This window comes from Notothenia rossii, assembly GCF_949606895.1.
Source record: "Notothenia rossii genome assembly, chromosome: 4".
Lineage (NCBI taxonomy): Eukaryota > Metazoa > Chordata > Actinopteri > Perciformes > Nototheniidae > Notothenia > Notothenia rossii.
The window spans coordinates 91,477,910-91,490,962 of NC_136902.1; the positions used below are offsets into that span (position 1 = coordinate 91,477,910).

At 40.6% G+C, this 13,053-nt stretch overlaps 1 protein-coding gene across 1 annotated transcript in view; it reads right to left on the minus strand.

Annotated features, from left to right (window-relative positions):
• The window catches only part of LOC307034965 (chloride channel protein 2-like), a gene marked incomplete at its 5' end in the record, with an annotated part of 153,871 nt that overhangs the window by 61,453 nt on the left and 79,365 nt on the right, over positions 1-13,053 (minus strand). Inside the window, 6 exons of the mRNA XM_079673889.1 lie at positions 2,288-2,443; positions 5,085-5,169; positions 5,617-5,718; positions 9,826-9,910; positions 10,481-10,606; positions 12,348-12,426. Of these exons, the coding sequence (XP_079530015.1) occupies positions 2,288-2,443; positions 5,085-5,169; positions 5,617-5,718; positions 9,826-9,910; positions 10,481-10,606; positions 12,348-12,426 (633 nt within the window). The remainder of the gene's footprint in view (positions 1-2,287; positions 2,444-5,084; positions 5,170-5,616; positions 5,719-9,825; positions 9,911-10,480; positions 10,607-12,347; positions 12,427-13,053) is intronic.

The following is a 13,053-nucleotide window of genomic DNA, read 5'->3' on the forward strand; positions in this document are numbered from 1 at the left end:
TGTTTGCAGCAGTGGATAACAGCTTCTGGCCCGGACACAGTTTGCACCTCACCGTCACATTCCTGTCCTTTCTTCGGACAAACTCAAAATAATGGGCAGACCTCCTCCACCCCCAAGTTATCGCTGTTGACTCGGCCATGTTTATGCACTGCATGTGGACGAGTCGCGCAGATGTTATGTAAATATAAACCTGAGGCGGAAATCCCTCTTGTCTGTCAAAGGGAGAATCTAGTCATTCTTTATGTTAGTAGGCTAACTAGTGTGATTACTGAATTATAAAAGTAACCCGTTACATTACTCCGTTACCGACAAAAGTAATATTATTAGAGTAACGTTACACCCAACTCTGCTGTTGGTACTTGTCAATGTCTCTAGGTATGTACATGTAGCCCTGTAAATACGATGTCCTCTTGTGTTATCTGTTGTTTTATGTTCATGTTGGACAGGTCTCATTTGAAAGGTGGTCTCAATGGGACCACCTGGTTAAATAATGGTTTAAAAAAAAATAAAAGGTATCGCAATATTCGATATATCGTTACAACCCTATGACCAGGGGTGCACACAACTTTCTCAGTGAGGTACTCAGATGAGCACCTGGAGTCAGTGTTTGGTACTCCAACTTCTGGCTCCCCTCAAAATTCCCATGAAGCCCTCTGTATTCGCGAATGTCAGCGGGGGGGGGGGGGGGGGGGGGGGGGGTGCTAGTGGAGTATGAAGCCCTCTGTATCGCGAACTTCAACGGGGGGGGTGAACGTTGTGATCAGCTGTTTTAGCCCAGTGCTGCTGTACAGACCGACGTTAACAGCAGCCCTGTCTGTGCACACGGAAACCGACTCTGTCGTCCGGTGATCTAACCGCCTTCTGGAAAAGCTTCACAAGTACGTCGGTACGCAAATGCGCTTTGTGACACAAGTGACGGTACGCATTACAGATTGTTGCAACTTATGTGCCCCCCTGCCTATAACGTAAACATACTCTAGTTAAGTACAAGTACCTCACAATTTACTTATTTACAGTACTTGAGTTAATATAGTAAGTTGCACTTTTTCCCATGAGCATTAGCATCAGCTATGCAATAAAGCATAACAAACTTTAAATGGCTTCCTCCTAATTTAACGAGGCAGATTGGGGCTCCTTCTTTAAATGCCCTTTTTACCTTAGAAGTGACAAGAGGAGATGGGCCTGTTTCCAAAACCTTCCAATTAGCACCGGTCCAGTATTGAATAAAAAGCCTTAATCCTCCAATGTATAAACCTTCAGGTTCAATTAACTGTCTCCTGATGACCTTCCCTTATCTGTAAGACCATCAAGCCACCATCAGCTACTGTAATGCTAATGTGTGGATATGAATATATTTGACCAGAACATATCCTACAGTACGTGGAGGGAAGGAAGTGAAGAAGGGGGAAAAGTAGTGACCAGAGGGAAGACGAATCAGCCCCTAAGGGAACATGGGGAAGACAGATAAAATAGAGCCTTATATATAGGATACAAATGTTTACAATTTCCGTAGAAACGTTTCCTTCCTCTTGCAGAACATTTGCATTCTGACGATGTTTGTTTTCTTTATCGTGGAAGTCACTTGTTGCGTTCTTTCTCTTGCAACATGTTGTGTTACAATTTTTCTTTCTGTATTTACTATTTTTTCTGTGTATCAGTTGTATTGTGTTGCACTGTGGGAGGAGCCTGTGACCTCAGATTGTCATCGTCATAACTACTGTATCTACGTTCGTATGACCAATAAAAGCCTTGAACCTTGTTCTCCAGAGAAACGTAAGCTTTCTCCTCTTAAACTCTCGATCTCCTCCGAGTTATATGTGCACTCTACAGAAACACTGGAGAAACGTCTGCGTCCTTCAGAGAAACTTAAGCTCTCTCACGGCCCGTCCACACAGCGGCGTGCGTTGAAGCTTGCCGGCGGGCGTGTCTGAAACTCGACCAACAACCAATCACATGAATCTCCCGCCCCGGACACACAAGCAGCGGTTTGATTGGCTAGAGCTTGTACTGGCATATGATTCGATTGGCTGACGGTTCTGCTGAGGCTTCAAAAGTTGAAAATTGCTCAACTTTTGCAGCGAGCCACGCCAACAAAGCTCGGCTTCCCACAATGCAGTTTGGCGAAAAGTGACGTCACCCCATTCAAAGTGAATGGTGAAGCTTTCAACGCACGCCGCTGTGTGGACGGGCCGTTAGACACTTTTGTTTTCCAAATGAGAGCATAGACAATATTCTGTATGCAATAACATACATGCGTTAACGTCTGCCTGACAGTTTGCTCTCCTACCTTCATGACGATGAAGAGCACGAGGGTGACGAACACGTTGACCTGCGGGTGTTTCCAGGCCGCAGAGTGTCCGATGTAGTCGAACTCCTCGGCGATGCCCTGCTTCGCCCACGTCCGGTTGTCCAGTAACGTCACCAGAGTCTCCTTCTGGGTCAGCTGGACACACACACACACACACACACACACACACACACACACACACACACACACACACACACACACACACACACACACACACACACACACACACACACACACACACACACACACACACACACACACACACACACACACACACACACACACACACACACACACACACACACACACACACACACACACACACACACACACACACACACACACACACACACACACACACACACACACACACACACACACACAAATACATTTTAATGTTGACTTTTTTAGCAATAGAACTCAATATTCAGTTAAAAGAATATAGTTCGAAGCCATGTTTTCACTTTAGTTCACATGTTGATTGACTTCTTTGTGATATTTTGTTTGAGGACTTTTGCAAACTGAATTGCTGTTACTGTAAAATACTATAATATCCCTTTTAAAAGCAGTAGATGTTCTCTGAGGGTTCAACACATCAAATGAAAGCTTCTCATGGCCTTATTAGTTTTACTTACCAATATGAGTTTAAATGTACGTGCACACACTACATTATCGGCAATATGCTCCAGTTTTCCAGCTTGTGGTAAATAAGTGCTAACTCGTTTTGTACCACGTTTCTTTTATGTTGATACACGTATTTTTCCTTCTGTGAGAAGACTTTGAGGTGTGCCTGGATGGAGGATGTTTCTGTGATCTGTAAGCACATCAAACCTGCGCATCGGGCTGGAGATGTAAATGTGAATATGTCTCCTTCAAATGCAGAGCGTAACGCATGACGGATGATGGTAGATGGTAGATGAAGAGCTGGAAGTGTCCATAAAGACGGAAGATTTAGGATTGCAAAAAGACACATTCACGTATCCTTCACAGTTTAAAAAGCCGGATATCTGGAGACTCTGGTGGGGATAATGTCTCAGAGGAATGAGGACTGAGGAGAGAGAGAGCCAATCAGACGGACTGAAGATACAGAAGTTTAAAATGTGTGTTCCACAGAGAAGAGGCTTTAAGAGGAGGGGGTCAGTGTGGGCTGAAGAAAAGCTGAGTCACCCCTTCATTAGGGACCATCAGAGTGTGAGTGTGTGTGTGTGTGTGTGTGTGTGTGTGTGTGTGTGTGTGTGTGTGTGTGTGTGTATGTGTGTCTGAGGATGGACAGAATATTCCCTTTTCAAATTCTGATAATCAGACGGAGGAAGGTGGTCTAATTGGAGGGCACACACACACACACACACACACACACACACACACACACACACACACACACACACACACACACACACACACACACACACACACACACACACACACACACACACACACACACACACACACACACACACACACACACACACACACACACACACACACACACACACACACACACACACACACACACACACACACACACACACAGAGCTAAAGCGACATTGTGCTGCTCTCCTGTGCACACTAATGAAACACACACACACAGAGTTGTGTAGTCATGTTTTCATTAGAGCCAAATATGTTGATACAGATCAGTAAAGTATTCCGACCTGAGGAGAACTGACGTCATGTTCTGTCTCCTTTTTGTGTTTGTTCCCTTGAAAAGGCTTTCAATAGACCCTTTGGAATAGTAGGACATTAGTCCAGGCTCTCTCCAGTATTACGGCTCAAAGAGTATCCACTACATATTCACCTGTTTTCTGAGTAATAAAAAGGGACATTTCACAAACTTTTTTTGCACGGCTTGTTGTTCATAAAGCGGAAAAACAAGATATTTAAAAAACTCAAAAACAATGTCTTTTTACAGAAATAATGACCCGGTTATATTCCAGGTCATCCTTAAACTTTGCTGTGAGATACTCTGACTCACCCCTCCTGGTAGTCATATCTTTTAAACACAAATCTTTCCCACATTTCCATTACCGACACTAATAACACTAATAAACAACGTGACTTATTTACGTTGTTTATTAGTGTTATTATTAGTTAGTGATAGGGATGCCAGTGATTATTCGATTATTCGTTACAGTCTCCATAATCGAATATTATTTAAAAAAATCGATTTTATTTATATATATTTTTATTATTATTTATGTTTTTTTTTTTCTGGCTTAATTTCAACCAAAATATAGAATAATGCTAATAATAGTAATAGTATTAATAATTGTAAATGGCCATTGGTCACACCACCAGTTTGTTTTACTGTAAACTTGGAGGAAGCCCGCGTGCAGAGCAGACTGCTGCTGCAGCGCTACACACCGACCCCGCCCCCACCCCCACCCCCCCCTCTCCCTCACACGTGCGCCTATAGATGAACAAAATGGCAGGTAAAAATAGTCCCTCCTCGTGGAACTACTTCGAACTTACAAGTCCAAAAGAAGTGAAATGAAACAAACAACGGAAATCCTTTTGTCTGAGTTTTTTTTTTTTTCTCTCCCGCGGGGGGGGGGGGAGGGGGTCATGGTCAGTTTCTGGCAACCCTAGTTAGTGACTTAATAAGATTAACCCAAGAACTCTATTATTTGTAGATGATTGTGAACATCTGGAGTAGGAGACATAGTTTAACTTCTGACACACACATCAGGTCTACAGGCGTTTGCTTTTCCCTTTTGAAATCCCAGTTCAATCTGCATTTGGAAATACAACGTGTTCAGAGTTGGTGTGCAGAACTTACCTTCCCAGCCATAAACTGTCCAAAACCAGGGGGAAATGTTAAAGTGGAAACCAGTAAAGTGACCAGCGCGGGGTACAGCAGACGTCTGAGGGGGGGGGGGGGGAGAACAGAGAAAGTCAGCTAAAAACTGACAGAAAAACGATCCATATTTCATGATTTTCTATGAAAAATCTGCATTTGAAAAGTAACTTGAACACACAAACATTTCTCTTTCTCATGTAGCTGTTACTTTACCCAGAAAGCGGGGATTGTTCTTTCTAAATAAAGTGGTTAAGAGTGTCTGAAAACTGGTTCTCCTTTCTGAATAAGTCTCGATATGTGTGGTCGGCCACTTTCAGAAATAAAGTCAATAGAGGGGTCTGCAAAGTTAATACATCTAGCGAAAAGGTAACCAATGGTTCCAACTGCTGCTATGTTTTTGGTATTTCTAAGAAAGTAATCCAGTAGTCTATCTACTCTAAGTTCATAAAGTAAAACAGCTGTCTTTTGAGTAAATGCACTTAGTTACTTTCCACAAATCCACTCCTCTTACTTCTTCATGAGGAATCTGTTGATGGCCTTCTGTTTCCTGATGAACTGAACAATCAGTCGGTTCAGGTAGACGAACAGCGCTCCACCGAAACCACTGGCAATACTGCAGAACACACACACACACACACACACACACACACACACACACACACACACACACACACACACACACACACACACACACACACACACACACACACACACACACACACACACACACACACACACACACACACACACACACACACACACACACACACACACACACACACACACACACACACACACACACACACACACACACACACACACACACACACACGTTAACACACACCAGGCATAAGGAGAAGACATGCAGGGTGATCAAATTGAAAAAGGATGTAATAAAACGAGACAAAGCATCAATGAAAAACATGTTTCTCTCTTAAAACCTCCTCCGAGGGAAGTCCCCGGTGCATTCAGCTGCGATGGAAACAGAGTAGATGTAATGAGTTTCACTACGCTGGAGGCGGGTGTCAGGAAGTGGAATGCAGCTGAATAATATTTACATCAGAAATATACGAGACGTGGGAAAGTCTGAATGAAGCGGAGGAAAGAGAGAGTGAGTAGGAGGGTTTGAACAGAGGAGAAAACTGCATAAAAAGAAAAATGGCTAAGTCTATTTGTCTTATTTCTAGTCAGAATATGCCTACACTTGAGATAAGACATGATAACTTAAGAAGTAACGACGCAGTGAGATACAGGGTCTTGTTTTTACACGATGCCTCAGTATCTGGTTAAGTCAAAAACACTTTTTACATGTCCCAAGGTGTTTAAGCTACTGTGGTGTTTGTAAAAGAGTAGATTTAAAAAAAACAAAACAGAAGACAGAAATCCTTTGAGCATTTCTGACTTATCTTAGACTTATTATTTCCTGATCCTTCTCATTACAAGATGTCATTTATCTAAACATCCCATCTTAGTCCTAAATATACCAAGCGAATGTTCACGTGTTCTTTTGGCAGATGTATTGACTTATTACAAGCGAACACACCGTGTCTTCCAGTGAACAAAGACATCAAGTAATCCAGGAACATACTAGAGATGGAACATGAGAGACAGCTGAGAGAGTGGGAGTCAGATGGGATGAGTGGGGGGGGGGGGGGGGGGGCAAATATATGAGACGTGGGAAAGTCTGAATGAAGCGGAGGAAATAGAGTGTCTCAAAAAACACACGTAGGAGGTTTTTGAACAGAGAAATCTTGCCAAGCATATTTGTCTTATTTCTAGTCAGAATATCCCTACACTTGATATAATTAATAATAACGTAAGAAGTAACAATTCAGTGAAATATAGGGTAGGGCTGTCCAAAATACCATTTTTCGGGCTCCGGATATTCGGTAGTAATCAGCAGCGAGGGGGGGGTGTAGTAATCAGCAGCGAACCGCTTCAACACGTGTATTTCGGTTTATTCACGGCATTCATTTTGTTATTCTAAAGTATTGTTGTTTTATAGTTATTTGTTAATGTATATCCCAATTTGTGTTCTTGGAAATTAAAAAGGATATCGCAATGTGTTTGTTACTTTCGTTGCAGTCGTATATGTCTTAAGTGTCATTTGGCTTGGCTTACTATTTTGTATGGACATGCTTTTATTTTGAAGGAGAGTTAGCGCTGTTGACAGGAAGTTGTTGTTGCTATGGAAACAACGTGACAGAGATTAATGAAGAAAAAGTCATATTTACATATAAACACGGAGAAAGTAAACGATAACGTTTATGGTTAAGTGTTAGCACCCCCCGAAGAGGCAGAAGCTCTTACGTTGATATGGGAGATTTCAATAAAGTCAACAAAGAAAAACGAAAACGAAAAAAACCGAATAACGAAATTGAAACCCGAATAGTACTCCAACGAACGAATATTCGCGTACAGCCCTAATATAGGGTCTTGTTTTTAAACCCTAACCCTACATCTCCGGATCCTGGTCAAATATAGTTCAAAATAAGATTTCCCAGCTCATTACAAGATCTCCTTTATCTAAATATCCCATCTTAGTCAATACATCTTACCAAGCTAACGTTCATGGAAGACTGTGTAACTTATTAGAAGCGAAAACTCCGTGTTGTCCAGTGAACAAAGATATCAATTAAAACAGGAACAAACTAGAGATGGAGAATGAACAGAGAGTAACAGCTGAGAGAGTGGGAGTCAGGGACGTGTGTGTGTGTGTGTGTGTGTGTGTGTGTGTGTGTGTGTGTGTGTGTGTGTGTGTGTGTGTGTGTGTGTGTGTGTGTGTGTGAAAACAGAACAAGAGGTTTTACATAAGCGTTCGTTTAGGAGCTCAGTGGGATTCCTCTCTGTGACGCTGAGAGAGGAAAATGGACTCCATGCAGACAACCTGATGCGTATAAATTCTTCTTACTGAATTATTCATTCCATCAAATTCCTCTGAATAAATAATGAGCAGGAGGATGATGTCTTTGCCTCGGGATGAAGCCGATCACTGCATGCTGTCTTTTTGTTTTAGTAGATGTAGCTGTTAAAGGGGCCTTATATGGATTCTGGGGTTTTCCCTCCCCTGTAGTTTGTTATATAGATTGTTAGTGCATGTTAACGGTCTGCAGAGGCTGAAATCCCTGCCTGAAACGTCTCCATTGGCTAGCGCTTCAATACATTGTACGTGATAGGCTAAGGGGCGGGACATCTCTAAGCGGTTGACCAATCACAACAGAGCCGGCCAGCTAACCAATCAGAGGAATGGAATGATACTCACAACTTATTTCCTTGACATTTAAACTTCTCTGCAGCGCCACGATACTTAATACATATATTTTTTACCTGCTTTAATTTCACCAAATATCAATGCATTGTGATTTGGATATGGCACTTGTTGAATTTAATAAAATTATCAATTCTTCAGCTTATTTTTTATTTCTATTTTCTATTTCTTCCCTTTCTGTAAGTAATACTCATGTTTGGTTTAAATATGTTTTGTAAATATTTTTGTATCGACTGTTTTGAATACAAAAAAAAAAAAGTTGATTAAAACATAAAGAAAAAGATTTTCAAACAATAACTTATTTTTAAGAAAATCCCATTTGCTCGTCAATATGTGTCGTTGTTTGCTTATTCAACAGCAACATTTTAATTAAATGTATTTCCATCTCGGTTCTTTTGAATCTGAGCACAAAGAGGCTCTTGTTTAAATGCCAGCATCAGCGGGGGTGTGAAGGCTGTCATTTAGAGCTCTTCACAAAGTTAGCAAAATGTCATATCTGTATCCACACACACACACACACACACACACACACACACACACACACACACACACACACACACACACACACACACACACACACACACACACACACACACACACACACACACACACACACACACACACACACACACACACACACACACACACACACACACACACACACACACACACACACACACACACACACACACACACACACACACACACACATTCTCTCGAGGTAGTGTGTGTGTGTACTGTGAAAGATATAAGCAGAGCAAAACCACCTGAAAATAACTATTTTATGTTCAAATCCTGCATCCCTCTGTACTTTGATTTAGGAGAGAGAGAGAGAGAGAGAGAGAGAGAGAGAGAGAGAGAGAGAGAGAGAGAGAGAGAGAGAGAGGGAGAGAGAGAGAGAGAGAGAGAGAGGCAGAGTCCCCCCCGGCTCAGGATGAGATGAGACCCCCTCAGTGGTGAATTATCCATGTCAGGTGACTCGCCCGGAGGAAACAGCTTCACAGCCGCTCCTGAATAATATCTCATATCTGAATAAATAAAAAAAACCTGACAAAACAACCAGACTGCAAAAAAAACAAAAACCTGAATAAGTGAATTTATTCAAAGTTTCTTGGACTTTTTGTTGACAAACTAAACCTGATTTGTTGATCGTAGAAAAATTGTTTTGTAACAATTTTGTATGAATGTTAACCTGGACATGAGAAGTGGATTTGAGCCCCTTGAAAAGTGCTCTTTAAATACACATTATTATTTAATAATTGTATAAATAATATGATCATTTTTAATAATAATAATAACATTTATTTTGATTATAATTATTTTTGTTTAGACAAGTCAACAAGTGTTTATTTATTTTTTAAACACAATCTATGCAACCTATATATTACGATCCCATGCTCGAATGTAAATGATATGAAATCAGAAATGGACCAATCAGCAGAGAGGACTCACCCAATGACGGCAAAGGCAGGAAGCTCCTGGAGGTCGAAGGGGAAGTCGAGGCGGAAACGCGTTTTAAAAAGAGCCGTGATGGTTTCTGGAGAAGGAGAACAGAAAGATCAGGAACCTGTCAGAGTGTCGTCCAAACTAACAGACGAGTTTAAAGCAGGGCAACGGAAATATACTTATTTTGAGTATAATGTAGCCGTAACTGTCCTTAAATACAGCTGCATAACATTGTCAAAAGGTAAATATTGCATTGCACCACTGGAAACATGTCAATAAGTCAGCTGTCAAACATATATATAATTACCATGTGAGCTTGATAAGATTACTGAGGGAATCCGTCAAGATAATTAAACATTTCTCAGCTTCATTTACTTTATTAAGAAGTGAGAGTTTCACTTCTGTTAGGCACCAACGTCTCGGTAGTTTGAAATCATTTTCAGAATTTCTTTATATTGAAAACGTATTTTTTTCAAGGTTTATTATTTGTTTGATTGTTTTGATTTAATTTCATATGTAGTTTATAGGGAAAGACCAAGTTAATCTGTCGGCAAAATATATACATTACACTTGAGTTATTTAGACACTTGTGATGCTAGTAACCACATTCCTGATAGTTTGACAGACTTCACAGAAAGGTGTTTCGAATCATTTCCCTGACCTTCGTCTCGGTTCCACACGGCCAGAACTCTGAAGATGAAGGCACTGAAGGTCGCTGCGAAGAAACCTCTCCAGTAGTTCCTCACCGCGAAGAACGTGGACGTTACTTCAATACTGAACAACACACCTGCAACACACACACACACACACACACACACACACACACACACACACACACACACACACACACACACACACACACACACACACACACACACACACACACACACACACACACACACACACACACACACACACACACACACACACACACACACACACACACACACACACACACACACACACTTTTAAAAAGGTAGCTTGTGTAATTTGCACCTTGGGCATGGAACATGTTGCAGAAACTGAAATAATTCACCTGGTTTATTGCTTTTAAACCCAAAATAAAAGTACTTCTACTCCTCTACAGTTCAGAGGTAGATGGTGTACTTTTACTCCACTACATGTATTTAATACCTTTAGTTACTTTACAGATGTGGATGAATGATGTGAAATCTAATCAAGTGTTAAATCAGACTTTAGTTCCACCTGGAGTAAATCCACAAGCTACCCTGCAGTATACAAAGTCATTCAAACTAGCTGCACCTTTACCAGCTTTGAGAACACTTTCATGATCAATCATTATAAAACATATCATATATATTATTCTGAAATGGACCAATCTGCACAATGACTACTTTCACTGTCACTACTTTCACTATATTTTGATGAGAATACTTTTCTACTTTTACTTGAGGAACATTTTGAATGCAGGACTTTTACTGTGACAGAGTATTCCTACACTCTGGGACTTCTACTTTTACTCAAGAACAAGATCTGATTACTTCTACTTTTACTCAAGTACACGATCTGAGTACTTCTACTTTTACTCAAGTACAAGACCTGAGTACTTCTACTTTTACTGAAGTACAAGATCTGAGTACTTCTACTTTTACTCAAGAACAAGATCTGAGTACTTCTACTTTTACTCAAGTACAAGATCTGAGTACTTCTACTTTACTGAAGTACAAGATCTGAGTACTTCTACTTTTACTCAAGTACAAGATCTGAGTACTTCTACTTTTACTGAAGTACAAGATCTGAGTACTTCTACTTTTACTCAAGAACAATATCTGAGTACTTCTACTTTTACTCAAGAACAAGATCTGAGTACTTCTACTTTTACTCAAGAACAAGATCTGAGTACTTCTCCTTTTACTCAAGTACAAGATCTGAGTACTTCTACTTTTACTCAAGAACAACATCTGAGTACTTCTTCTTTTACTAAGTACAGGATCTGAGTACTTCTCCTTTTACTCAAGTACAATATCTGAGTACTTCTACTTTTACTCAAGTACAATATCTGAGTACTTCTACTTTTACTCAAGTACAATATCTGAGTACTTCTACTTTTACTCAAGTACGAGATCTGCGTACTTCTACTTTTACTCAAGTACAAGATCTGAGTACTTCTACTTTTACTCAAGTACGAGATCTGCGTACTTCTACTTTTACTAAGTACAGGATCTGAGTACTTCTCTCTTCTCTGTCAGGTACACATCTGACTATTTTAAATATTCTCTCTTGATTTCCTCACGCTTCATTTGTTGGGTTTCTTTTTTACTCTTCTGCTTTTTTCCTACAGCTTAGTTTTGACATGTTTGCTTTCTGTATCGGAGTCACATGACAGCATGAAATTATACATTTTTAATCAATTATCATTTTGAGATTTAAAATGGCAATGTGAGAAAAAAGCATTTGGAACATTTTTGAAACGTGATTTAAGACTTTTCAAAGAAACAAATCTCACTCTGCTTTAATAAAATGTGCGGTTTGTATTAACTTATGTTACTTTCTTTAGTTGAGCTCACCTCCAATAGGGGCAGCGAAGCAGCATCCCACCCCCACAGCACAGGCTGCTGCCAGCATCTCAATGTTCCTCGACTCGTTCTGAAACACACACACACACACACACACACACACACACACACACACACACACACACACACACACACACACACACACACACACACACACACACACACACACACACACACACACACACACACACACACACACACACACACACACACACACACACACACACACACACACACACACACACACACACACACACACACACACACACACACACACACACACACACACACACACACACACACTATACATCAGGAAGTCATTTATATGCAGACATGTTGGTACCGTAACTGGCTCGGAGAACATTCAAAAGAGCCCCCATCCTACCAACATATTTTACATCAAGGAACCACGGGAATATACAAATTGTAGCAGATTGTCTACATATTTCTCAGTTATGTAATTAATGTGATCTGAAGAGAAACACAGATTCTTATTATTTCAAGAAAGGAATGGTAAGCAACTGTCCAATTCTTGAAAGACACATGCACTTGTGTGTGTCTCTTTCAAAATGACTGTGCTTGATCATTTAAGTTATGACCATGTTTTGGTTTATTAGAGGCTTCAATTTGGTAGTTTTGACTGGGGTCCAGCCCAAATACATGTCCCTCTTTAAAGCATTCATCAAAACAGAGAACA